The 27936-nt window shown below is 31.9% G+C and overlaps 1 protein-coding gene across 1 annotated transcript; it reads right to left on the bottom strand.

Annotated features, from left to right (window-relative positions):
* Positions 1 to 346: 346 nt before the first annotated feature.
* On the bottom strand, positions 347 to 27936 carry LOC131855112 (tetratricopeptide repeat protein 39B-like). The gene is made up of 15 exons (XM_059206342.1): positions 27739 to 27936; positions 17793 to 17849; positions 16437 to 16552; positions 12094 to 12128; positions 10313 to 10414; positions 9491 to 9674; positions 8026 to 8183; positions 7276 to 7441; positions 6454 to 6615; positions 5436 to 5599; positions 4607 to 4768; positions 2800 to 2989; positions 2138 to 2298; positions 1051 to 1170; positions 347 to 697 (listed from the first exon to the last, which is right to left on the bottom strand). Exons 3-15 carry the CDS (start codon positions 16545 to 16547, stop codon positions 580 to 582), a joined length of 1833 nt encoding a protein of 610 aa, XP_059062325.1. The 5' UTR covers positions 16548 to 16552; positions 17793 to 17849; positions 27739 to 27936; the 3' UTR covers positions 347 to 579.

The following is a 27936-nucleotide window of genomic DNA, read 5'->3' as shown; positions in this document are numbered from 1 at the left end:
TATGCACTCCAGCTCTGATGTATTAAGTCAACAATCAGCCGATTCTATATATCTATCCTATAAATCCTTTTCTAGTATATCATCTACGCTAAAAGTCCGTATCTCTTATGCAGTCTACATCTTCCTTTAAGTTTAAAACAGCTACGACCTACTCATTCAATGAATCGAACATTTTCTCTACGAAGTCTCTATGCTCATTAAATACTTTAACAACATACATTTCTAAAATGACCAGTAAGAGAACATACTATAATAAATGCGACAACTAACATTATACCATGAGATAATCCATATAAGAACAACTATATCGAAGATGTTGTCTTCGATATAGCGCTGTGTACCACAGTTCTATTACAGAAGATATCGACACGGAAGCGACAGGTGTGAACTAGACTTAATTGCTAGTTCTAACTACAGGTACATTTTAAGGTTTACACACAGATTTTATAATAACTATTACAGTGTTACAAATGCAAAATAAACGTTTACATCCATTACGACAAATATCTCCACTTATCACTACAAGCGACAGGTACACCCATTTGGTATTAAATGAAAATGTAATTAATTGGTAGGTATTTATAGTTTGGTGACATTTTTGCTGGATTCACCCTTGGTGGCCTCTTTAATCATCTGCATCTTTGAGTGCAGACGAAAGTGTAGCCTCGATTCTAGAGAGTATCCAGAGTACTTCTTGCTGCAATGAACAAAACATATAATTATTGAATAGTACTTTCTTATGTAGCATTTTATAAGATACATTTTTATTTATTGTAGAGAAATAAAGACTGTGATAGACTTTCTGTTTCTGCTATTTTAGCCAGTAGGTATCTTGTTTTGTAAGGATTTACAATTAAAGGTTATGGAAGTATGACATATTAGTTTTCATGGATATTACTTTGGCGTCACTTATGACACGATGTCCGTGGTATTACTCATGTATAAAGGTAGCGGTTATCACTAACTATCACTCGGTTTCAGTTTGCTTGACATTGTTTATTGTAGATATATACTACATACAACCATATAGCATATAACCAAACAGCTTACCGAGCGTCATGCAACATCTGGACCGCACGATCTTTCTCGCCGAGGTGGTAGTGGCACATTGCCATTTCGGCCAGAGAATATGGCAGCAAGAAAGTGTCTTCTTTGATGTCATTCTTCAATCTGTATAAACAAGGGCACGTTCAATTACGTTATTTGCATGAAACTTAACCAATCTCCTTTTGGTCTATAATTTTATTATTTTTTGGAGGCAACCGTCAATGATTATTGTTAATTACTTATAATAATAATTTGACAATGAACAGAAAATATACACTTTGTCATTATTTTCTGAGCTTCATTAATTTAGTGGCTTTGTTAAACAATTAAAACATTGGATTCCTATGTTCTTTTTCACTTCTTAGCTTACTTAATACTTATCTAATTGCCTTTTTGGAGGTTATGAAGATTATAGAATAATTGTTTATACCGTCTTGAATTTCCCTGATGTATTGTAGAAATCTTCTCATATCATTTAGGAATTATTTAATTCCATTCCATTCACAAAAAATACATATTATTATTTCACATAATTTATATTTAAGTAATATAATTAAAATTGCAAACCATAATTATCTGTTGACATATAAATGTAATTACTATTCACATGCTATTTCTGAATAAAATAATATGAACATGTAATTAAGGCATGCGCACGTGATATAGACTACGGCAACCATTTACCATCAGATAGGCCGTATGCTTGTTTGCCACCTTCATAGATAAAAATAAAATGTGAAATATTATTATAATACATTTTTTATTATATACAAGCTGATCCAGCGAACTTCGTACTGCCTAACGTATAAATATTGACATCAATATTTATACGATACTAACGTCCTTTCCGTAACCTCTCCACTAACACTTGAACTTTATGGTATGGTATTAAAGTCCAATATGACTTTTAAGTATTATTACGAATTGTTTGTATAGGAGTATAGAAAAGTATTCAGGTATTTTTATCAATTTTTTTCTCCGTAAGAGTCATCCTCAACGAATATTCTAAAATAAGAATTAGCAAAATCGGTTCATCTGTTCTGCATTTCGTTTTTATATTATCTAATGCTATTATAGAAAATGTTCATACAGGAAGACTGATTGTAGTGTATCCAGAGCGAGACGCGGCAGGTCCATTGCGGAGAGGCAGCATCCGTGCAAGTAACGCAGCAGTGCTCGGTTGTCGGCGTCATAACCAGCCATCCACTCCTGTGGCCCACTCTCCAGACGGTCTCGGGTTGTTTCTATCAGCTACAAACACATATTGAATGCCTCCGTGGTCTAGCACACCGCTTTACTTACGATGGTCGGGGATTCGATTCCTCGCACGGTACAAACATTTACTCTGTATATAATGTACGTATTTACAAAAAAAACTATCAATGTATTTATATCAGTTGTTCAGTACACATAACTCAACAAACTACCCAAGCTTATTCAAATTCTGCCTGAATAAGGATTCAAATGTCGTAATAAACATTTTCTTTGTAAAACAGCTTATTATAAAATAGAAAACATAATAGAATGTTTGTAGAAAAAAAAATTATAGCTCTGGCAATTTATCTGATTTCACAATTTTGTGAAATGCTTTTTTCATCAGGTATGCAAACTTTGCGGATGGATAATGCTCAAAACGGAATCGATACGTTTTTACAATGAAAGAGCATTTATAGTATTATTATAAGTGATGACTTTTCAAAAGTGCTTCAACGTAAGTTTATTTGAATAAATGACTTTCTATTAGTTATTTACCTTTAGTACATTCTGGGCACCATGTTTGTTTTTGGCGAGTATATGGAACATATTCCACAGACAGAGCAGTTCTATAGCCGGCAGTATTATCTGCCCGCCTTGGGCTTGATAGCGTGCGCAGCGACGTATCATGAATTTCTCCATCGGCAGTGACTTCCCAGCAATACGTTGTTTGTAGTATGACGCATTACTGTATCAAAAACGTACATTAATTATTCATAATGATTCGATAATGAGTGTATACATTTTCGACTACCATATACAGTTATTATATACAAATTTAAAATTACTAACTATATTAGTTTTGTTTGTTGATAATACTAGTGTATTTGTTTAGGTTACGTTACGGCCATGTCATCCGTCATACTCGTGAACGGGGACTAGTCTGCTATCATACTTCTTGTGATGAGTCTGCGATCCGAATGAGTGTTCAAAAGTTAAGTTTATATTAAGTTTATTCCTATTTCTGGACGAAAACAAAATAACTTTGTGTCCATTTATATTTGTCATTGACAGTTCAGTTATAAACAATGATATCACATCAATTTAATTCGAGAGCGGCGTCTATACCGCCCGGTTCCTGCCTAGTTGGGATTTAATTTAAATATACTTAAATATATACAGATCAAATTAATAGTTTGATCTGCATATATTTACATATATAACCACGATGTAGACAGTCGACTAAACCTCTGATTTGGAATAACATTCGTGAAGTTACCATACATACATCAATGATAAAAAGGCATTTTAATAATAGAAGTGTAACCATGAAAGTCGTCGTGTCAAATCAATAACACACAATATTAAATATAAATGACCTACAATTTACAACATTGACATCGATACGTCATTGACAACTAATAATAGGATAATTATTTGTAGATGTTCGCATTACAACTGACTGGAAAACATATAAGATATATATCGAACGAATTAATCCTGACTTGTTTGTCTTTTAAAATGTATATAGAAACCTGTTCAGTGAGTGAGTAATGTACTCACTCACTGTTCCTGTATTTTTTAAGTAACTGGAAGCACAACAAATTGACGGCCCACACGATTGTCAATTGTAATCGCTACCTATGTATTATAAGCTGTGCCCGTGGTATTTTCATGTACAAGGTAAAATCATCAAAATCCATTTAGTTTTTGCATGAAAGAGTAACAAACATCCATCCATCCATTCTCAAAAACTTTCGCGTTTTTTTATATATAAAATTCTCGTGTCACAATGTCAGTAATCATACTCCTCCTAAACGGCTTGATCGATTTTTATGAAATTTTATATGCATATTCAGTAGGTTTGAGAATCGGCTATCTATTTGTCATACCCCTATGTGATATGGGTTGTCCATCTGTAACAGTTTAATTTTTATTTTTGGACAATATTTGTTTATAATGTGGTATTAAAAAATACTCACAACCCTAAATTTTCATCCTTCTATACCAACCGCTTTCCTTTAATAGCGATTTTTATTTATATGTCATAACAATTAGTTTGCCGGGTTAGCTAGTAATATTAGTAAGATCATACATCCTGCTATCGTGTGCCATCCGCAATACCACTCATGAGGAAAAGTAAGGGTTCATACCTTGATTTTACGTCCATATATTCTTTATTTCATTTCACTTAATCTTCAATTACAGGTTAGGTAACAAAGGTAACAAAGCACAGGTTACAAAGATACGTTGACTTTTGGAATAGTTGTTATACAGACGCCCATGAAGACTTAGTTAAGCAATCAAAAAAATCTTCGTCGTTAGCTTCTGTTGTTAAAATATTAAGGTATGTTAGATTCGTTACCGGAGTAGATCGTTGCACTGCAATCGTTCGGCGTTCGACAGCCGATCCCCAAGCTGGAGCAACATTGCGGCTTTAGTGTACGAGTATATAGTTTTCGACCAGGAACTTTCTTCTACAAGTTTGTCTGCGTACATTGCTGCTTCACGCCAGTGAGTCATTAATCTGAAATCATCTCATATGCTTAAGACTTATACATATTTATAACCATAGCAGTTGAGAAAGTTATTACTGCTTCTAGTAATTCTCTAAAACCTGGGCTATAACAAATCAAAAATTTTTTGTCACATTGAATATTATGTAATTTGTAATAATTATAAATAATTTTCTATTGTGATCTGTTCTACAAAATACGGGCATTTGCTATTATAGAAGACCTGAATCAAGAATTTTAAATTTTTACTATAAAAGCAATAATAATTATAACTAGTAGTTACACTAAAGTTATTTCGGATTCTTCTTTATTATATATATATATATATTTTAATTGGAGACAGTTAATGCGTTAATTGGTGTACTTATTCCCATATACATATATGTCCATTGTATTACTAGAAAGGAGACTCGGAAAAGCGTATATTTACCATTCCTGTATATCAGTGAGGATTACTACTTACCATGAGATGAATCGTAAGCCAGCTTACCATTCGGATTACATACATAAAAGTATCAACAGTCTCAATAAAGCTTTCGAATAAGCGGTAGATTAAAAAAAATGTTATGACTATTCAAAAGTGCTAACTTCTTTTTATTTTTTTAAGTTATAAAATTAAGTTTATTTAAATAAATAATTTTCTATTCTATAATAGTATATAAAAGCAGTGTAACTAACCCATTGACCCACATGATCTCCCAGTAGCACATATGCCGGAACTGCTTCCAGGTGTCTTGGCTGACAATGGCCTGATTGTATGTCTCTATGGCGGGTCGGAACATGCCTTTGAGGAGTTCCAGTCTCCCCTTGAATATTAGGAACCACATGCTGTCCGGATATATCTATAATATTTAACAGTTTCGTAATTATTCATGTTTGTCATGTCATGTCATGTCATATCAGTCTGGGTATTTTCTATGTATAACATGTATGTTGTTATGTCGAAAAAAAAATATATCTATGTCTTGTTCTATTCTAGCTTTAGCTAGGTCTAGATGGCGCTGTGTGAATTGTCCTGAGATTATTATTATTATTTCGCTAGTCTTTCATTGTACGGTGGTGTGGTAAGAACAAAATACATTACAAATCTTTTTTATCTAATCTAACAATAAAAAGAAGATTGTTGTAAAAAACAATTAAGATAACAAAGATGTCGGTGCAAGACGACAAAACAACGAATTAACCAATTTGTCATGAAACAAACTATTTGAAACGTTGTTAGTGAATGTAAACAAATTGCGTTAAAATACTCTACATAAAAATATTGACAGAATGACAGAAAGGTCTCATTTTCTTCATTGACCCGTATAAAGCCAGGAGGTGACGAACCAGTTGCTCATGAAAGGCTAGAGTAGAAATTCTAGTCCATATTAAATAATTGTAAGGACATAATACATAGGAAGGAAAGAAAAACCAAACTACAGTTTTGGGGTTCTTTTTGAAAGACCGTAATAATAAGTGAACATTATGGGTTAAAAATGTATAAATAGTGATTTAATGACAAAGAGTTGGTGTCAATTGGACTGTGTCTATGTGATGTTTTCTATGACTATTATGTAAGCAATTTAAAAAAATGTATTTATGATACATTTTTTTATATGATAATATTCTTCTGATTATTGTGAAACTAGATATATTTTCTTCATCAGTACATACGTGTGAACCCGGAGCGACTACTTTATCATAAAAGGGGCACCTGAAGTTCCTTTTGCAGTATTTCTTCACACACGTGTAGATCCCCATTCTCGCCGGTAAAGTGACATATAACGAGATGGTACGCAAGCAACGTGAGGTCGCACAGAATCGAACGTATACCCGGCGACCGTGACCCCGACTCCAACTCCGCCAATCCGTGAGCCTGTAATATTGTATGACGTACAAAATAATCAATATTAAATACACATCAAACATAATTTTATTATATAAATATTTTAATAAGATAATGAAGGTTACGAAAAAATATAGACAATTTGCAACATAACATCAGATAATATGTGGACATGTATATATATAGCAACATCTAGTCCTAAACTGAACAGAGGTTAACGTAGTTTGGCACTAAATGTCTATTTGCTATGTACTAAATCTTATAATATACTAGCTGTTCCCGCGACTTCGTCAGCGTGGAATTTATTTTTATACATTTTTTTCTAAAAGAAAAAATAATCTAATATAAAAGTAGCCTAAGTTATTCCTTATTACATCAGCTACCTGTCAAAAAAAGTCCCGTCAAAATCGAGACGGACAGACAGACAGACAAAAATTATAAACAAATGTTATTTTGGTATGTTTTAAAAAACGATTAAATCAATATTACAAAGAGACACTCCAATTTTATTTATATGTATAGAGTATAGATGTATAAATAAAATTAAGCGGTTTACCTATGTTATGTGGTAAAATCACCTGAATAAAATTTTGTAGCAAACCTACAATAATATTGAATGAGAAACAAAAAATGAAAACATTAAACTATAACACATGAAATCAATAGTGCCAATAACAATAAACGGATTACCTTGTTGCCTGAGAAGCCAACGAACTCCAGCAAACTGATAATTTTAGGTGGCAACAATGAGATCATGACGTTAAATGTGGCCGTGCCCAATCTTACACCACTTTGAAAGTGTATTTTGGCTTCTTCATTGGCCCACTGCTTCTTGTCCAATATTTTGGAGCAGTCCCTGTTGTTAAAACATTGTTTTATATAGTGATATTGAATTATACAGGCCATTAATGATCAACTAATACTAATAAGTTTATAAATATTAAAGACCGCATGCCAACAGGTGGGTCAATCCTCAATGAAAGTAAATTGACATGTTTGGATCGGATTATCAAAGGTGGGCATTTTAATTGAAATAAATCTAGGGGTTAAATAACGTCTACAGCAAATTATTGTACCCCAAAAACATATTTAGAAAATAATATATGTTATTAACAATAAAAAAATGCAGGTCCCTATGTGAGAAATAAGATTTTTCAATGCGGTTTTCAACATGTTAAAAAAGAAACAGTATATTATATTATATATTGTACTAGAGCAGATTTTACGGATTTTAACATATACTGTGCTGTAGTTTTCATGTTATATGTTTATTCACATACTTACAAGTATGTGAATAAACGTATAACATGAAAACTACAGAATATAGTATAATAGTGTAGATTTACCCTTACTTTAGACATATGTTTTTAGGTCATTTTGAATTTCTCCGTCTTTTACATTATTACGTTTTATTAACGTATAATACAAATGAGTTCTTACTTGTAGCTGTTGTAACAGTTCTTGACTTTAATAGTGCCTTTAATAAGACCGGTGAGGTCCTCGCCTTCCATTATAGTCATGGCAGCTTGAAGGAGCAGTGCCTCGGCGTAACACAGTTCTGCGTGTGCCTCCACATCGGTGTAAAGACCGTAATCCGGCTGTGAAAGATGAACGCTGTATCATTAAATAGCATACATTCATATTTAACTTTCGGCCTCTTGTATACGTATATTGTATTTTATAATTATCCAGTCTGTGCAGCATTGGTATTCTGTAAGTGTTTTATTAACTCATTTAACTCCAGGTACTCCTATCAATTTGCTAAAGTTATAAAGATCCTACTGAGCTATCGATATTTCTAAAAAAAATCACTAGTGCCTATTTTACCTCTATCTCGAATGTGGTACAGGAGTCGTAATAGAATTTTACAGAGTACCATCTCACCGAGGATTCCGCTTTCGAATTCGTAAGTGAAGCTCCACTTACGAATTCGAAAGCGGATTACTTACAGAATAGTACTAGCTACTTCAGTTGATACGACTGGCAAGAAATTCAATTATTCATATTATTCTTCTATATTTCTTTGCGAACTTCGATCCTCGCATCGGATTTTGTTATAGTTGTCGCCAATTTGAGATTGGAGTATTGGAGTAATTGCCAATGGCCTCCTTGGATTAGATATAACAAATACAAGAATCAGTCTATATAATTTACACAAAAATTTATATCAATATGGTTTAATATATAATGCTACAAGACAGTAATTAATGTCAATTACTTTATTATGAGTTATTAACGTTTAATAATTTCATCAGCTACTCTTGTTATAACTCCATGGATATTTTACATATTATATAAATGTCAAAATATCAGCTTTTATTAAAATATGGAAGTAGCATGAATAGGTCAGCCATATGCAAAACTTACTACGACTAATGGAATAGTAAGGTATTTCATTAAAACCGAGGTATTTCATTAGTCCTAGTCGTACAATCGTTCATAAGCCAACGGTCGTAAATACTTACGTCAAATGCCTAATGTCTATAGGCATTCTGCGTCACATATGCATAAATATCTTCAATTTGAGAATAAAACCTTATTTTATAGAATTTGGCAATATTTTTGATATGACCACATGAGGGAAAATGTTATAACATATGTAACTTACATATACTAATTTTTAGTATGCAGTTCATTATTAATAAGAATAATAATGTCTATAACCATTCTAAGTCACACATACATAAACAACAATCTTCAATTTGAAAATAAAACCCATTTTTATACATTGTTTTATTTTGAAACGGTCATTATTTATACGCATAATTAATCAAAATCACGGTATCTGACTTTTTTTTATAAAATTTAACAACAAATCTTTATATATGACCTTTATGTAAGTTACATATACTAATTCTCAGTACGCAGTTTGCATTATCAACAAGAATATTAAGCAAAATCGTACCTTTTTGATTATAGTGCCGATACTCTCGACAAGAGTATAATTCCTCTTGTGTTGATTGCATATTGAAATGCAAACTTTGAGAGCAGCGAGAGCCCGGCTGATTTGTGTGTGGTCAAAGGTCAACATTGCCGGAATGAATTCGAATATGGCGGTTCCTAGACTGTGATACAGTGATGATTGGCACCTAAAAATATTTTTATACATACAAAACTAATTTATAAAAAACTATTTCATAATTCAGATACATTAGTCAATTATAATTTATATTAGCTGTTAACCGGCTCTGCATTCGCGTAGAATTTAACTTGTATTTATTAGTATTTTTAAAATAAATATAGCCTAAGTTACTCCTTATAACTTCAGCTATCTGTGAGTGACAGTTCCGTCAAAATCGGTCCAACCGTTTCAGAGATTACAAAGAACAAATAGATACAGATAAAAATTATAAAAAATAATTTATTTGAAGTACCTATACACCTTCATAAGCATTTAGTTCAAAGCTGTAATCAATAATACCTACACCTACCTACATAAATCACCATAAGAGGCTACAATTTAAACAAATGCAATATATAAATACATGGCATTAAAAATAATATACGTAATAAAAGTGGAAATAAACAAAAAAGTAATAATTAAGCTTCATTTCATATTTGACAAGACAAAATAAATGAAGCATTGAAAAGAAGAGAGCCTGTTGTAAGAACTGGCCGATGTTTTCATAACTCCCTAAACTTAAAAAAATACTTCTTACGAAGTTGTAATCGTGTATTAATTTATTCAAAGATATCTATTTATTTAAATGAATCAATCTAAACATACCAGGGTTTCATTATATCCATAGCTCCGACTAAATCATTGCTGAAAAATTTCCTTATCGCCACCTCGCATTCCTCCAGAGCGGTGTACAGATCCATCGAGCACCTACACAAATTATACCGATTCAGTGGAGAGGTAAATTTAGGTAAACCAAAACACGAATAAAATTACACACACATTACTTATACTTCCTTTATTACCAACCAATAAGTTTGGAACAGTTTTGAATAATACGATGAAAATAAATTAATTTATATAAACGTGATAGAAAAAAAACTAACTGTAATCTATATAAAATAATAATAATAATCTCAGGACAATTGTCATCTAGACCCAAGTTAAGCTAACTAAAGCTTGTGTTATGGGTCTGCAAATTCTGCCACACTGAAGAGGAAACGCCGCTTCACATCCTATGTGGTTGTAGCCCACTCATGCATAAACGAAATATCTCCTTTGGAAAGTTTACACTCTTTCCCGAGGAGATAAAAACCATCGCTCCTAAGAATATCCTTCAATTCTTGTCCCTGACGGGTCTAGGTAGCGAACTTTGAAAAAGGGCGAGCACAATAGATCTATGTAGGTCGCAGTGCTACAGGTGCTACAAACATCTGGCAATAGCCCACACGCCCTATAAAAAAATAAATAAATATATGGGTACTAATATATTTTTTTACTTTTTTATTATATATAACTTATACAAACACATAGATATTTTTTTTTATAAATACCTACATAATATACATAGAAAACACCCAGACCGATACAAACAATCATACCCATGAATACAAAGGCAACCATCGCACGTAAAGCGGTGTGCTAAACCGCTAATCCACCGAGGCCGACAAAAACTATGATTAAATTTATTAAATATACCTCTCTTTTCTGAGAGTCGATATATAAATTACTATGTAGTACAGTGTACAAATATAATAGTATATTTGGTTTTGTTAGAGTATTGACCAATTATAATATAATATGTGAACTGTTGTTGGGCGGATAGTAATTCTGAACATAAAATATCAAACTACCGATTCCTAATGTAAATACAGACATATTTTTTTTCAAATTAGCCCAGATTTACAAACTGATGTTCGCAACAGTTAAAAGATAACAAAAAGATTAGAAAGTAGATAAAACTTAATGAATATGTCTATTTTTCTGTTTGGGGTCATCCATAAATGAAGTCAAAGCAATTTTAGCCTTTTTTATCGTCTAGTCCCTTTCTCCATGTCAAGTCGTGTTTTAATGTTAAAATACAAAACCCTAGGCAGAAATTGATTATTTATTAAAATAATGTATATCCGTATTTATAATAAATTACAATTCAAAAGTATCAATACCACATTCTTTAAAAAACGTGTATATTTATGGATTTTTGAAAAATGTTATTATGCTATTAATTAATTTCGTAATGTGACTGTGAAGTATTTCAAATTGTATCCATTTTATCGTAATATTGACATTATTTTACATTCTATAATATTTTTAAAGTGATGAAAGACATCTAGAATTTAAATATATTTTTTAAGGATTGGATTACTGAATGAATATTTGTAAGCTGGAAACAGCAGAATATGATGAAACCTATATTATACAACTACCCTCATTATACCTACCATATTCTAATAAATAAATCAATGAAATATTAGTATTAAAATTCAATTTCACAAAATCTAAGACCTTGCCTATGTTCTTTATGAACTTTATGACACACTTGTGTCGCCATCACCTCTCTTAACGTGTAACAATTTGTGTATGAAGACTTATAAAAAAAAATTACTTACGTTGGCTGCTCTTCGGGTGCATCTACGAATTCGTCCTGTAATTAAGGTATAGATTTATTAAACATCATGCCAAACTGTATCATCATTGAAGCCGACTACGTAACAATTGGAAAATGCGTTTATTGCACGTATACGATAAAAAGAAATGTCTGATCACAGAGTACGTGAAAGTGTTCTTAGTTTGGGAATTTTGAATATGTGTAAGGCAGACGACGCACTTCCGGTTTCATTATTATTTTTACTGTCGCCGTTATTTCGTGTTATTTAAAATTTAGCGTACATTTGTCTTTATTTTATACTTTATCGTGCCCTAAACAGTTATAACAAAGTCCTCTTTACTTTCGGCATTTACATAATATTATCAACTTATAGAGAGAGAACTTAATATCTTAAAATACTTTTTAAGTCATTAATGAACATTAATTTCTATAAATAAACAAAATAAATGCAGATTTCGACTCTGCTAAAATGAGGCGCATGTTTTGTAATCTGTATTTCCAAGATTTTACATATTTAAAAACATTGAACGAATGAATCGTTATATTTATTACAAGTGTACAATAGAGCACCAGTAAATCATCTTTCATTACAATTGTTACTATCATCATACACGTAGAACAAACGACGTTCGTAAGCGAGCCGTGACCGTACATTAAATATTTTTTTCAAATACAATTTGTGACCCAAGTACTTAACTTGTGTTACCGAGGTTAAAACAACTGTTTTTGAATTTAAACTATTAAAATGTGTGCCAGTATGTTGACGTGTTTTCGTTGATGCATTTGTTTTATTCCAATAGGTTCATAAACAAAAAAGTTAACGAGTAGAAATAATAGATACGCATAGTAGGGTGGAGCGAATTTTTTTTTCTTTATTTTTGCTTCTGCATATCTGTTAAAAGTTGCTCTTTTGGGTCATCATTAAACACAAGAAAAATCAGTTAAATCATGCTATGTTTAGAGGTGCCCCCATCATCATGTTTTGAAAATTTTATCCAAATACTCAAGAAATCGCAAACATTTTATAATCGTTGAATGAGGTCCTGAGCAATACCATGTTAGTAAAAGATAAAAAGGAATGACCTTGAAATATGCCCGTAGGTAACGGGGTGCAGGGGAGGGGTATTTTATATTTTACAACGATAGAATAACATTTAGTCAACTCGCGCGCGTATAGCAGTTCACTTGTTTATCGTTCACTTTTTGACGCATCGAATTTTACGGCTGGGATCGAGATATTTAATGTAAGTAGTATTTTTCATCTTTCATAGTTGCAGTTTAGTTCATAATTGTAATTCTATAGTACATATTATTCGTCTTGATTACAGAAATATGTCTCAAGTTAAAACACGACGAACGACGAGCTGTCCTGTGTTTGGTTTGCCGGAGAAGTTACCTTTATCTCAGTTACCAACATATAATGACGTTATGAAAAATTATCTATTCATCAAACATGAATTAAAGCCTGATAGAACAACAAAAGAGCCGACAGTTCAGGAAATATCTGAAAAGTTGGCTCAACAAATTATAGAAATATGGCAAAAATCGTCGCTGCCAACTGTGAGTGTAAAAAGAATTCTACAAATGATTCGTTCCTACCACGACAAATATAGAAGCTTAATGAAACCATATCAAGGCCGTCAAACTAACATAAAGTACCGACAAAAGATTAATACATTTGTAACAGAGTCCCATAGATTGTTTGATATTTGCAGCTGCAAATGCAAAGTTATTTTGAATAGTAACTGTGTAAAAGGTACTCGTGTTCCCAAGGAGGAAACAAGTTTCTTACTCGATCAAAGAACAACCAGAAAAATGATGATAGGCGGTATGGATGTGTTTGCAACTATAAAGAATAAGAAAAAACAAGAAAGAAAAAATAAAAGTTTATCGCGTAACCAAGAGGTAAATTATGTTGATAAACCATGTTGTTCTCGTTCTTTGATTGATGACTTGCCAGTCGAAAGCAGCAGCTCATGCGAAAGCTTACTTGTACCATCTTCTAGTCCTAACCATAAAAAGCCAGAACAGTTGAAACAAAAAGCTTCGCCGCCTCAAACAAAAAAGAGATTAAATTTACCATCATTAGCTCTTGCCTGTGATCGTACTGGAGTCTCTGACAGAGCCGCTGCCATTATAGCTTCTTCTGTCTTAAAAGATGTTGGCATTATTTCATCAAACGATCCAAGTCATATCATTGATCGTTCAAAGTTGCGCCGTGAAAGAACTAAAGTCAGATCAACTTTACAAGAAGCAAACTGCAATAAAATCCTTCGCGGTATGTATTTTGATGGAAGAAAGGACAAAAGTTTGGTTTGTATTAAGAAAGAAGACAAATTTTACAGAAAACGGCTGATAGAAGATCATTATGTGATTTTATCGGAACCAGGAAGCGACTATTTCGGGCACGTCACATGTGACTCGGGGACTGCTAAAGTTATTAAAGATACTATAATAACTCACTTGAAATCTAAGTCGGTGAAACTGAGTGAAATAGCTGTTGTTGGCTGCGATGGAACAGTAGTGAATACAGGTTTCAAAGGTGGTGTTATTCGTCTAATGGAAGAAGAACTAAACAGACCATTACAGTGGTTTATCTGCCAGTTACATTCAAATGAATTACCACTGCGACATTTGTTGTTACATTTAGATGGAAAAACTATAGGGCCCAAATGCTTTTCAGGTGCCATCGGATCTCAATTACAAAATTGTCAAACAATGCCGTTAGTCGAATTCACTGTTATACCAACAAAATTACCTGAAATTACTAGGAAAGAGCTGAGTACTGACCAAAAATATCTTTACGATGTAATGACCGCTATCAGTACTGGTAAATTTGCTTCTGATTTAGCTAATATGGAACCTGGGCCCCTCAATCATTCTAGATGGCTAACAACAGCTAATCGAATTTTAAGATTGTATGCTGCAATAACTGACCCAGAAGAAAAGCTAGTGGTGTTAGCCACGTATGTGATGAGGGTTTATGGACCGATGTGGTTTACAATAAAATGTAATTCCTCGTGTATTAATGGAGCCAAGCATTTGTGGCAAACGATTAGTCTTAGTCGCTATTTGAACTGCAATTTGAAGGCTATCATTAACAAGATAATCCAACGAAATGGATATTTCGGTCATCCAGAAAATCTTCTCATTGCCATGCTCGGCGATGACAGAGAGATTATACGGGATCTTGCATATCGAAGAATTAAAAAAGCAAGACTAGAGAATGCTCGAGAACTTCGAACGTTTAAGGTGCCTGCATTTAATTTCGACGCCGAAGATTATCCTGACATCATTATGTGGCAAGACTGCGAGATAACTGAGCCTTTAACTTTAAAAATGTCTGATGAGATATTGAAAGACATTGTTAAAACGGTCTCGGAACATGTCATAACATTAACGATTTCCCATGCCACACCCAAGCCGTAGAGCGGTGTATCAAGTTGGTGACAGAAGCATCAAATGCAGTTTGTGGGGAAAATAAACGGGATGGTTTTATTAGGGCAAGACTACTATCCCGTCAACGAATGCCTAATTTCGACACAAAAAAACAATTTGATGTTTAAATTAGTGTATATTTTTTCTGAATAATGTTTACAATAAATTATTATAAAATAAAAAAAAAAATTATACATTTGTGTTGGCGCACCTCAAAACATTAAAACAGGTGGATGAAATTTTGTACGTTTGTTTTATATATTATAAGGCAACTTTTAATCGCTATGCCGTTGAAAAAAAAAAAGAATTTTTGAAAACTCCATACATTATCGCTCCACCCTAACGCATAGCTCGAATTATTTAATTTTTTTCCAGAAACACGCTTCAGACTATTTATGTGAACAATGTGTATGTAAATATATTTATAGCAAAAATCTACTTAAAACCACGTGCAAACGGAATGTAAATTACTGCGTTCAACCATGTCGGGCTTGTGACTATGGGGTCATTTTGACATTATGTTGGTAGCTATGAAAAGGATTACAAATATCCATACAAATTTCTGAGAACTATATACTAAGAATTTCAATTATACATAACATATAAAAGGAATTCATACTCAAGGATTTCATACTGCGATAATATTCTCTATAGACTCCCGATATTCCGATACAGTCAGTCCTGGTCACTGGTTCACTAAATGGTAACTATTCTCTTTAAATTATTTGTACTTGTAAATAACCGTGAAAAAAGGTTAATACAATTTTCATCCAAAAAACTGGCAATTCTACTATTACATTAGATTTGACGAACTGGTGTTAGGTTAGGTTAACAAAGCAAAGCATTAAACTTAGATGGAGTTATGAATGTGGATAGTTAAAAACGGATGGCCCCTTATGAACTTACCACATCGTCGAAATCTTCTGTAGCAATGGGCGGGCGGCCACTACTCACAGGGTACGGATCTCGGAGCAGAGAAGGCGTAAGCGCAGGTGCCGTCTCTTGTCTCAGCGCCATTTTATCTGAACAATCGTCGAATATCCACATAAATAACAAGGCATTTACTGACAATACTTATTTATATGAAATTTTACATGTAGTATAATGTTTTCGCTGTCAAATGTGTTTTTCTTTCATTAATTACACAGGAAGTTTCGCTGTTTCTAACTTTGAGTCTGTTTATTAGTTTATGTTTTTGCATTTTATACCTAAGAATTTAAAGTACTGTATAAGCAATATACAAACAAATACAAGTAAAATTGTCAAAGTTACCATGAAAGTACTAAAAAGAAGTTAACCACCTTATAATATAACAATACAAACAAATTTCATTTCATAAATATGTATGAATAGATGTATAACAATGTAATAATTGCGTGCGTAGGAAAACTGACGGTGGTACTCATGTAAACCTTGAGACTCATACAACAATAACTGAATGACACGACAAAACTAGCAAAAAAAAAAACAGGAATATCTACCGCAATTTTCAGAATTTGCCTCTACGATATGGAACAACAAATTAACAACACGATATAGATATTATAGGCTGCTACAAAATTATCTGGATTCAATATCTTATTTTTTTATACAAACAAAATCTCAGTCAATCCTAAATATTTAGTTTTATTTAAATTGGCGTCTAAATGCAGGTCTCGCCGCTTCGGTCACACTGTGCTGTGGGTACTGTAACGAATCAATAAACTGCCCTTGTATTTAAATAAAGATCTATTTATGTGCAGTATAAAATTTTGTTATGAAATACTATTTTTAATAACCTAATGCGACCAACAATTTCGTTATAATGTATAAGTATATAACTAAATCTTATTTATCTCATCTGCATGTGTACATACTACCACCAAGTAGCTGGCTTTGTAAGTTTTATATAACAACAATATGATCTATGATAGAAAACCTACCTAAAATAGAATACCTGAGTTGTGTTTTTTTAAATCCTTAATAAATCATTAATAAAATATATAATTAAACTTACTATTAACAATGGTATAATAAAATATAGACAAAATATGTAAAATTACCTACAATATAACATATAAAAATTACGTATGAAGTGCTGAACAGTATAGTTAACATAACAATATCAACTAATGACGTCACACTACAATCAACTTATAAGCATTTCATCATTCGTCTTCGAAAATCCTTGTAATAAGGCGCTTATTCCGATTAGTGAATTTTGACGTTAAAATTTGGAACAAAACACTAATAATATACACTTACGATTACGGATATACTAACCTTATCTTTCCGTAGCCTATTGGAGAGAGAGATTTTTCAGCTTATATCATTTTAGAACTGAAACAAAATGAAAACATGATAAATCACTTGGTTCATATGTATAGCAACTATGTAATATATAGAGTGAGCAAATGATTTCCTTTATAATAAATAGTTACGTAGTTATGTAGTAAATGTAACAAATATAACTCAAATACCAAGATATGTCAGCAGTGTAATGCGAAGCGTGTTTCTACATGAATGAGAACTCAGTATAATTATTATCGTTTCAGCATCAAATAGGATTCAGTGAATGGAAAATAAAGCATAATTGCATAGGTATAATTACATATGTATATCTCACATACATGTACACGGGTTTTAAATGTAATTTATACCTAATGCACAGAAACAACCTTGGTATTGGTTGTATTTCACATACCTACTTAATAAACAATCAGAGAATACTACGTTAAAGTACATAAAATATAGTATGAATAGGAAAACGAAAAATATTTAGTTTTAAATTAACATTCTGATTTTTAAGGAGTCGGGTTTTAACCCGACTCCTTAAAAATCACATCCAAAAAAGCAAGAAACTAGAAAATATTCTCAGTTGACATTTTGAAGTGGTCATATAAATACATATAACGTATAATCTAATATAGCTATAAGTTGAATTAGAGATTATTTGAATTGAATTCAAATAATAATTTTCTATAAATAAGAAACAAAATCTAACGACATGATGAGTCAAGTTTAAAACCAAAAATACAAGGAAATTACGGTTTTATGCAATCATTATATTCTGACGTTATTTATGATTTATGGACGTATATTGTACGGCATTATTAAAAACAGTTAATATTAAATAAACTCAAATATAAAACTGTGATGTACAATACTGCTTTCCCGCACATTTTAGTTTTTTTAATCAGCGCACTGAATACTGGATAGCGCGGCGCTGCGGCCAGTTCGAACTTTGATAAAAATATAAGCAAACTGTGCAGTTATGGAATATAACTTCACTATTTGCTTTTATAACGCATGCGTGTTTTATACATCGAAATAGTGAAATTAAATCCATTTTACGAGCATGTGTGTTGAACAATATTTAAGTACTCTAAACTATACATAGTAGCGTAGAGATATGGCTTTAATCCATTGTTTATGTATACCTATACCTACTCTTGCAATAAATATTTTTACAAGGAAAAATATTTATTTTTCTATTACATATAACATCTATTATTATTATATTATTCCACTGCCTGCAACACAATCCTTTAAACGTTGAGGCCAGTTATTGAAAGAGGCACGCACTCTTTCCATGGGAAAATATTTCACTGCCAATCTTATGACTTTAAGGTCTCTTATCCACATAATACCTACTCTGTTAACAAATTTTTAAAGCTTTGAGCATAAACATGGACATTATTCTTGTTAAAAAAAATCGGTGATTAGGGTAAAAATGAGAAAAAAATGAAAACCAAATTCCAAACATATCGTTTAATTTATTTAGAACAGTATTTATGGCCAGTCTATGTAATGTATTACACAAAGTCATCTTCAACTTGTTACTTCAATGCACGTCTTAATATTCATAATTCTCTTCTTCTGGTTTTAACTCACGTACCAATGTCTGACACTATATATATTTTATTGAATATATTTGTAAAATACAAAATTAAACATTATTTTGTAGAACGATCTCTCAGTCACGTACCTATGTAGTTTACATTTCGATGAGCCGACTATAAAATATAGGTTAATACAAAATGACACAAATCTGAATACGAACTGAACAAATTATCAATATTATGGAATAGATTGTGGAACAATGTAAGCGATCGTGTAGGCGGCACCCCGGATCTTCAAATGTTGGCCTGCCGTAGACGTAATAGGCAATGTGTAGACGTCATATAACTGGCGTTTATGTTTTACACAAAATTTATAATTAAATTCAGTTTTACGAAACACAACAGAGTAGATAATCTTTCAATTTCCCGATTTAAGTGTTTTGTTACAGTCCAACTAGATATTCTGGTTACCTGTATCTTCATTTTAGTATCACGTATACATTAGTGATGACCATTAGAGGAAATTTTATGAAATCATGTAAATCTTCGTTGTTTATATCATACATATACAGATTTTATCCTACATTAAAATCCATAATGAAAGTGGATTTGCCATAAGCTGTCAACGCATAATTTAGAAGGCTTGAGAAATAGGTGGCTTGGCAGAAAGTAACTTAATACCCGTAATGCTATTATAAAATGTGCTAGGGGTTTTGAGATACGTATATACATACATGCAATACCGTAAAGCCGCCACTTCAACATGAAATAAATTGAAAATTTAAATATAAATCGCATTTTGAATCCTTTCATCTCTCGCAGAAATTGAATGTTAAATACTTATATTTTCCGACAAACAGCGAGCTGTAAATCGCATAAATAACTCGCAATATTTAAATATAAAACTGAAGCTGAACTACTTTCAATATGAAATAAATTGAAAATTTTAAAATAAATTGCATGTCAGGTCCTTTCATCTCTCGCAGAAATTGTATGTTAAATACTTATATTTTCAGACAAACAGCAAACAGTAAGTCGCAGAAATTACTCGCAATATATAGAAATAAAACGAAAGGAATACATTAATATTCTCGCAGCAGCGACAATTCCAAATAGCGTAGTCAAGTACAAGTAAAATTAGATTCTTCGCCTCAATTTTGTATTTATTGTTTGAATACACTATGTAAAGGTCCCTCCTTCATATCACTCTATCATATAATACCATAAAATGTCTATGGTAAACAAAAAAATATTTTTCACAAAATTGCCAAAGTTTTTAGTGTAGAGGAGACAAAACCTAAAAGAGGTGCGGTAATTGTCTGTTTGTATATTAATGTTTCAAGTAAAGGTATAATTAAAATATATTTAAAACGCATTCAATTAAAATTTAATTTGTGTCATTTGTGTGATGTCAAAACTTATTTTCATCAATAGTAATCAATATATATTCTATTATTTTATTAATTTGTTATATAAAGTGTCTACAAATGTATCTACACGCGAAAGACCCTACTACTCGTGGTTAGAGTACAAATAGTAACAAGAATAATTAGAATAGTTAATTACCAATATTTTAAAAAGAAATACTATTCGCAAAGCGAAAAATAAACAAAATAAAGCAATAAATAAAATAAGTATGTAAAATAAGAAAATGGTTTTACGTTTTCGTACATCAAATCGGGTATTTTCAGGATGTTAGTTACTCTTTCATGCAAAAACTACTGAACGGATTTTGATAAAATTTTGCAGATACATCAGAATAACACATAGGTCAAAAATTTCACCCGGGTGAAATCGCGGGCACAGCTGGTTAAAATTATAAATGCGAAAGTGTGTGAGTATGGATGGATGTTTGTTACTCTTTCACGCAAAAACTGTTAAACGGATTTTAATGAAACTTTATAGTATTTATAGCCTGTGTTATTATGATGTATAAGCTTTTACATCATAATAACATAGGCTATGAATTTTATGCGTGTGAAACCGCACAGCTAGTGTAATATAAGTTATGTGTTTTTTATCAATATAAAAAATTTACATAAAGTAATGACAAAACGCAAAATAAAACAAAATAAGGGAAATGAAGTTTTCGCTTGCACAATAACAAATATTCGCAATGAAACGCATTGCAACCATAATAAAATTAATGAATAGGTTTTTATTGTGACTATTTTTTATATTAAAACAGAATGGATCATTTAAATTGATATTACAATTTATCCACTATGACTAAATGATATTGAGTAAATTCATTCTAACAACTTTATTAATAAATGTTGACTTTGTTAGTCAACATACATGTATTCTTCACTTAGGTAATGAGACTCAATTTAAGGCAATCTAACTGGGATATAAAAGTAAAATAATGGTAAATCTATGAATTATTTTCAACCTTTCTACTACTACTACTACATCTATCAACTGCAGACGAGAATAGGTACCTCTTTTGCCACCCGCATCTATTGATTCCGTGAGGTTGTATGCTTCCCCCACTCGGAGGTGCGAATTTCTTTTCTCTGAAAATGCAATCTCAATTGCCTGTCCGTAGTACTCAACTTTTTTTTTTTAATTATAATATTTTAGTATGCATCGTTCAGCTCTAACTGCTGCCGTATGGCTATATTGGCGAAAAGATTTGATCAAAGATGACTGTGAAACAATCCATAAGTATGCCAGTGGACGTGGGTCGTAACCTCGAATCAATATAGTTTAGTTCCTGAGCGGAATGACGATGCTCAATTAAATTTGCAGAGTAGGTTGATAGATGTAATGTAGCCTGAATATTCACAATATTGTCGAACAAGACAAAGAGAGTAGGCAGCGATGGTGACTAAATCGTTCGGGTTAGTTTAGGAAAGAGGTAACATATAACGTAGATATCATTGTAGAAATGCTACATTATGTAATAATCAATTTCAAAACCGTATACAACCAAGCAATCATGATCATAATGATCCACATTGAAGACATTTTCATTAAAACGTTTATAGTGACACCCAAAAATCTAAAATCATCCTACACTCCCACGCCGCACAAAGTCGTTGATTCATAAGTAATTTTTAACTATATTTGCTGTAACATTTGATGAAGGTTGTTATACAATGCATATAACGTGAGATGAACATGTAACATAGGAGAACAATATAGTGGAGCTGCTACGATGTATTTTTAATGATAACCACGAAACTAGTCATTTAAATGCAGTTAGAGTAGAGTAGCCTCTCATGTAATTACATTAATTATCTACCTTGTATAAGCTATAATAACTTCAACCTATTTTATATTTGTTAACTGCGAGTATATTTAGTTTATAACATTTATTACTGCAAATGAAATTAAATTTTATGGATTAAATATGTGTATTTAAGTTGCTTACGATAATTATATTACCTTTAAAAATACCTTCCTTTTAAAGAAAAGGATGCAGGCGTATTTAACTGTACTGTGCGTATGTGAGAAAGGTTAAAAAGACTTACATAAAACGCTGGATAAATGTATTAAACATTAATGAACTAGGTTCTTAGAAATTCAATTAGGTGTAAATAATTTATAGAGACCTCGTTTTATTTTCCAGTGTATGGAACACTGGAAAATAAAACGAGGTGACTATATACATACATAATAATAATTATATTATGTATAGTATACATAAATAATGACTTGCATCTTGTTAAAAAATCTTAGAGATAATTTCGAAAGATTGCTCGGTCCTTTAGCATACTGCTTATCCTGATTCGAATATTTGCTTGCTTACTACTGTGGAGTTTAAGTGAAAGTGGTCGCGCCATGCGGCCACTATAACGCTTTCACTTACATACAAGCCACGTTATATGAGACTCGCGGACCTTGCACACTTTATGGTACTTATGCACGTTTAGTACAAATACGAAATTTAAACAGAAATAGTACGTGGAGTTTATAATGGTAAATCTTAATAGTATATATTACTAGCCGTTCCCGCTATTTCGTCGGCGTGGAAATTAACTTTAATTTCTAAATTAAAAGATTTTTTAAAATAAAAGTAGCCAAAGTTACTCCTTATTACATCAGCTACCTGTCAATAAAAGTCCCGTCAAAATCGGTCCAGCCATTTCAGAAATTAGCCAGAACAAACAAAGAGACAAAACAAAGATTGTAAAAAATGTTATTTTGGTGTATGTACCGTGTTTATATTCATATGTATACGTTTGTAATATTGAAATAACCGTAAATACGTATAGTAAAAAACGGCTATTTCAATATTACAAAAAGACAATTCAATTTTATTTATATGTATAGATTATTAGTTCAAGCTACTGAGTGTAACAAAAAAAATAATAAAATATTATGTATATAATATTTTAAGGAAGGTGTTACATATGAATGCTTACAAGGTCAGAGGAAAGCCAAGAAAGAGATGGATGGACTGTGTGAAAGACGATATGGTAAGAAAGGGAGTAAATGACGCGATGACTGCGAACAGCGACAATGGAAGAGAAAAACATATTAGGCCGACCCCAAATAAATGGGATAAGGAAGAAGCAGATGATGAATAATATTTATTTATTATTCCATTTACATAGTGTAAATGGAATAATAAATAAATATTATTCGTAAATGACGACATTATACAAAAAAATAGTCTAAAAATGGTCAGGAGTTTCTGAATTAAACAGAACTCTTATAGGGCGTTTTTATACATCATACTGGTTTAGTATATACATACTCTGTAGTCTATCATAATAAAAGTGAAAAATATCTTTGCAAATTAGTCCATAACAGGTGAATACTCATTAATGGCGGGCGGATTTATAAACATATATATTTGGAGAGGCGGACGAAAGAATTGGCCGTAAGAGATTAAGCAACGAAGGCACTACATTAGGTATACCTCCACTCGGTCACCATGGAAGTTGACCTTTCCTGGTCCTTGATGACTTCATTTCTATGGTCTGACAGATCTATCTTACTTTGTATTCATAATGATAAATAAATAACCTACCGGCGGAGTATACCAATACCGACATGAGTACCATTCCATCATCATCTATTAAAAGAAGTCACATTTATATATACACTAGTATACATAAGAAGAACCTGTTTATAATATTTATTCGGAACCCTCAGAAACCGTGTCCGACTTGTACTTCACCCGTTTTATATTTCAGCATTAGAATAGTTAATCGGAGATCTTACCATAATATTGAAAGTTTGAATCACGGAAGTGCGTTATCCAAAGACATGAATACAGACAGATTACGCAATATCATGTATCTCTATGAATATTGGGATTGCCATTGGCCTTGCTCTTTATTTGTATAGCCTTAGGCCTATTGCCATTTAACTAGGGTTGGTTCTATTCGTTATCCATTGCTTTCGTTATCGTTCTGTGTAGTCGATTCCTTAAATTAAGTCATCGCGTTAAAGTTGCTATTAATTAGCAACAGCTAAATCAGTAGAAAGGTCATCCTCACCGCTTTGGGTCTTCAGTACTTTTTGTTGATAATTGTGTTATCCTACTCATTCTGTCATGTCTCTCGACATCCTTATTTTGGTCGCGTGTATTTGATTTTCAGGGTTCAGTAATTATTTCTAAATACTTTACTTTATTTTATTTGTATGTATCAGACCCAAGAGTTATGGTCATTTCTTCGAGTTTATTAAGAATTTTGTGATATAGGATTTGCTTAAAACTGTTTTAAAATAATTCTCAGTTTATAAACCAGAATATGCTGTATTCACAAAACAAACACCATACACAACTCATTCCGCATTTGAACAATTTTAAATAGTAGTAATTTATTTACATAAAATCATGTGCCAGCAGAGTTGTGTCTGCCTTAATACAGAAAAGAAACAAATATTAAAAAAGTAATTGTAACCCGCCACTTCCTCTGCACAAGTTTTGAAACCTTATTTATTAACCACCTTATTTATTAACCCATTCCCAATTCTCTACAAATAAATAAAATGTTTGTGTCTGTTTGTAATTCCAAATTAACAGTTTTCATTTAAAAATTTCATATATTTTATTTTTTTAACAAAATATATAAAAAGTGATATTCCGTGAGGATGGAATTGCAAGTAGTAGCTAGTTATTTTGTATGACACACCCATATCTCATAATAATCTCAGAGTAATATGACTTAGGACAAACTGATAACCAAAGCAATCACCTAAAAATAAACAGAAACAAAATTAATACATATTTACTCATTGTCTATAAATCAGAATAAAGGCTTTATTAGTATTATTATTATATAATACTATTATGTCTCATAACACTGTCTTTTGATGGGATCATAATAGCAAATTGAATTAAGATTCATTAAGCTGTTTTGTTGAAAAAAGGTAACATACAGACGCTTTTTCACTTATAATATTAGCATGGTTATCCATGTTTTAGACTTTGACTACAGAAAAGCTCATTCAATTCAATGTAAAGTGTCAATATTGTATTTTTTAAAACCAATGTGGCAGACTTATTAGAGTGCATTAATTAATCTATTGCAAATATTCAAAATTCTTAATAATATTAATAATATGTATGAAAAACATTCAGTAATAGCTAATCCTAACGTACATAGAACTAGTAAGGATAAGATAAATCCATATCCATATAAAAATATAACATAATATGTGTACTATTTTTCTATGGATGAATGTGAAATGGCCCACACATTGGTAGTAACAGTATGCACTGGTTGACAATAAATTCAGTCTAGTTATCCCATTGTGGCAAATTCATTAAAAATTAACCACCATAGTTTCCAGAGTTGACTGCATGTACGCCAAACTCATATGGCTAAGCATGGGTCTAGTTCTGTTTACTAACAATTCATGAGCCCTCAAGATGGTATGTTGGATATTTACTCCTCTAGTTTTGTCTTCATTTATCTCTGTTTTTTAAGTGTGTTTTCCAACATTTCTAACTCTACCCATTTGGTGCTTTGCTATACTAGGGCACCAGTAAAACATCATAGAATAAAGATGAAGTCATAATCCATTGATTTCCAGGGGCCACACAGGTCTAACTGACATGGTACATCATTAGCATTGGGGTCACTTTCATCATCTGCCTACTGCATTCCACTGTTAAACACACTCCTCTCCCAAGGCTCGCCACAATCTTCAGCTCTTCTCTTCCAGTTATTAACTGCAATCTCATGTATGTTGTCGCTCCACATTAGACATCATACATTGTTTCGCAAAATTATGTCTTCAGTCTCCACCTTAGAACACCTCTACTCCAGCGAGCATCAGTTCAATGACAGATATGACCAGACCACTGCCACTCCAATGTGCATATACAAAATGCTATGTCAGGGACCTTAGTTCTCAGGAGAATAACTTCATTTTAGATTTCATCCCTTAGAGACACTCCAAGTAAAGCTCTTACCATAGCTTGTTGGGCACTTTTAGAGTTGGTGTACCAGTGCTATTGTCCACATTCGGCACCATAAGTAACAATCAATAATAATAACAAACCATTATGCATCTTCCTTCCCCTGGTGCACATACAATATCATTAAAATGCTAACTCTGGACAATTAACACAGCACTATTCAGTTTATTCTTCTTTTGTATATAAGTATATACAAAAGAAGAATAAAATTTACATATATAAAACAATCTGATCAATACAAACATTGACATACATGAATACCAATGATTGCATTGTGTGAGGAATTGAACCTGCATCAAATGCAAGGAAAGTGATGTGATAAACTGTGTCAGTTTATCACATCACAGACATTAATTCATTTTGATACTGTTGTCAGATGAATCTTGTGAAAGTGGCAGTTGGACAATCAAATATTTCTAAAAAAATACTGAGGGTATTTGAATAAATATTATTTATTCTGTATTCTATATCTCACTATTGTGGCATTGATTCTGGGGTTTTGTTCATAATAATATAATATTTAAAAGGTAAATTCATGATCATCACCAATAGTAAAAATATTTTACTTGGGATTAATTTTGTAATCACTTCATTCTCTTCATTGAATTATATCTTTAAAAATACAGTAATAGAGTGTGGTTTATTGTCAAGTGATTTTAAATCTCATTTATAATTTAATAATAGACAACATTTTTGTAGATAGCTTTATTAGCTTTTATTCTTCCACATGTAATGTTAACAGTTTTACAAATAAATAACATTGAACAATTAGATGAGAAAGACAGTAGACCAAACTAGGTTCCTCTGTGCTATGAGTCTCCTGGCACTAAGTAATTAGTAGATAGTAGACATTAATCGAGAGGTAAATTATTGATTGTGATTAAATGTTTTAAAATTTACAATTTATATTTATAATTCAACATATTACATAGTTTAATTAATCAACTACTAGTTGATCAAATTAATATACACAAAATAATAGTTACAAGATCTATAAACTTACGCGGTATTTATACTCCTGCAAAATCAGCTTAAATTATCACACTGAATATATTTTTAATAACACACATATATTTTTACAATAATGCACAATTTCTTTAGAATATGTTCGTGAACGTTCGCATATCGTCTTACATTTAATAGAAATCAATACTTAAAAATAGTAGAATAATATTAAAAAAAAAGCGAATTTCTACTATTG

This window comes from Achroia grisella, unplaced genomic scaffold (assembly GCF_030625045.1).
Source record: "Achroia grisella isolate CSIRO2021 unplaced genomic scaffold, CSIRO_AGI_Agris_v1 utg1304, whole genome shotgun sequence".
NCBI classification, from domain to species: domain Eukaryota; kingdom Metazoa; phylum Arthropoda; class Insecta; order Lepidoptera; family Pyralidae; genus Achroia; species Achroia grisella.
Note: the sequence above shows the minus strand (reverse complement) of the source record. Positions and strands in the feature narration are given on the sequence as shown.

Coding starts and splice junctions, on each gene's coding strand:
- LOC131855112 (XM_059206342.1), bottom strand. CDS start 16,547: ATGGCGCTGAGACAAGAGACGGCACCTGCGCTTACGCCTTCTCTGCTC. Junction 10,415..12,093: donor GCACCCGAAGAGCAGCCAAC/GTAAGTAATTTT, acceptor TAATTTGTGTAG/GTGCTCGATGGATCTGTACA. Junction 5,600..6,453: donor TACTGCAAAAGGAACTTCAG/GTGCCCCTTTTA, acceptor TAAATATTATAG/ATATATCCGGACAGCATGTG.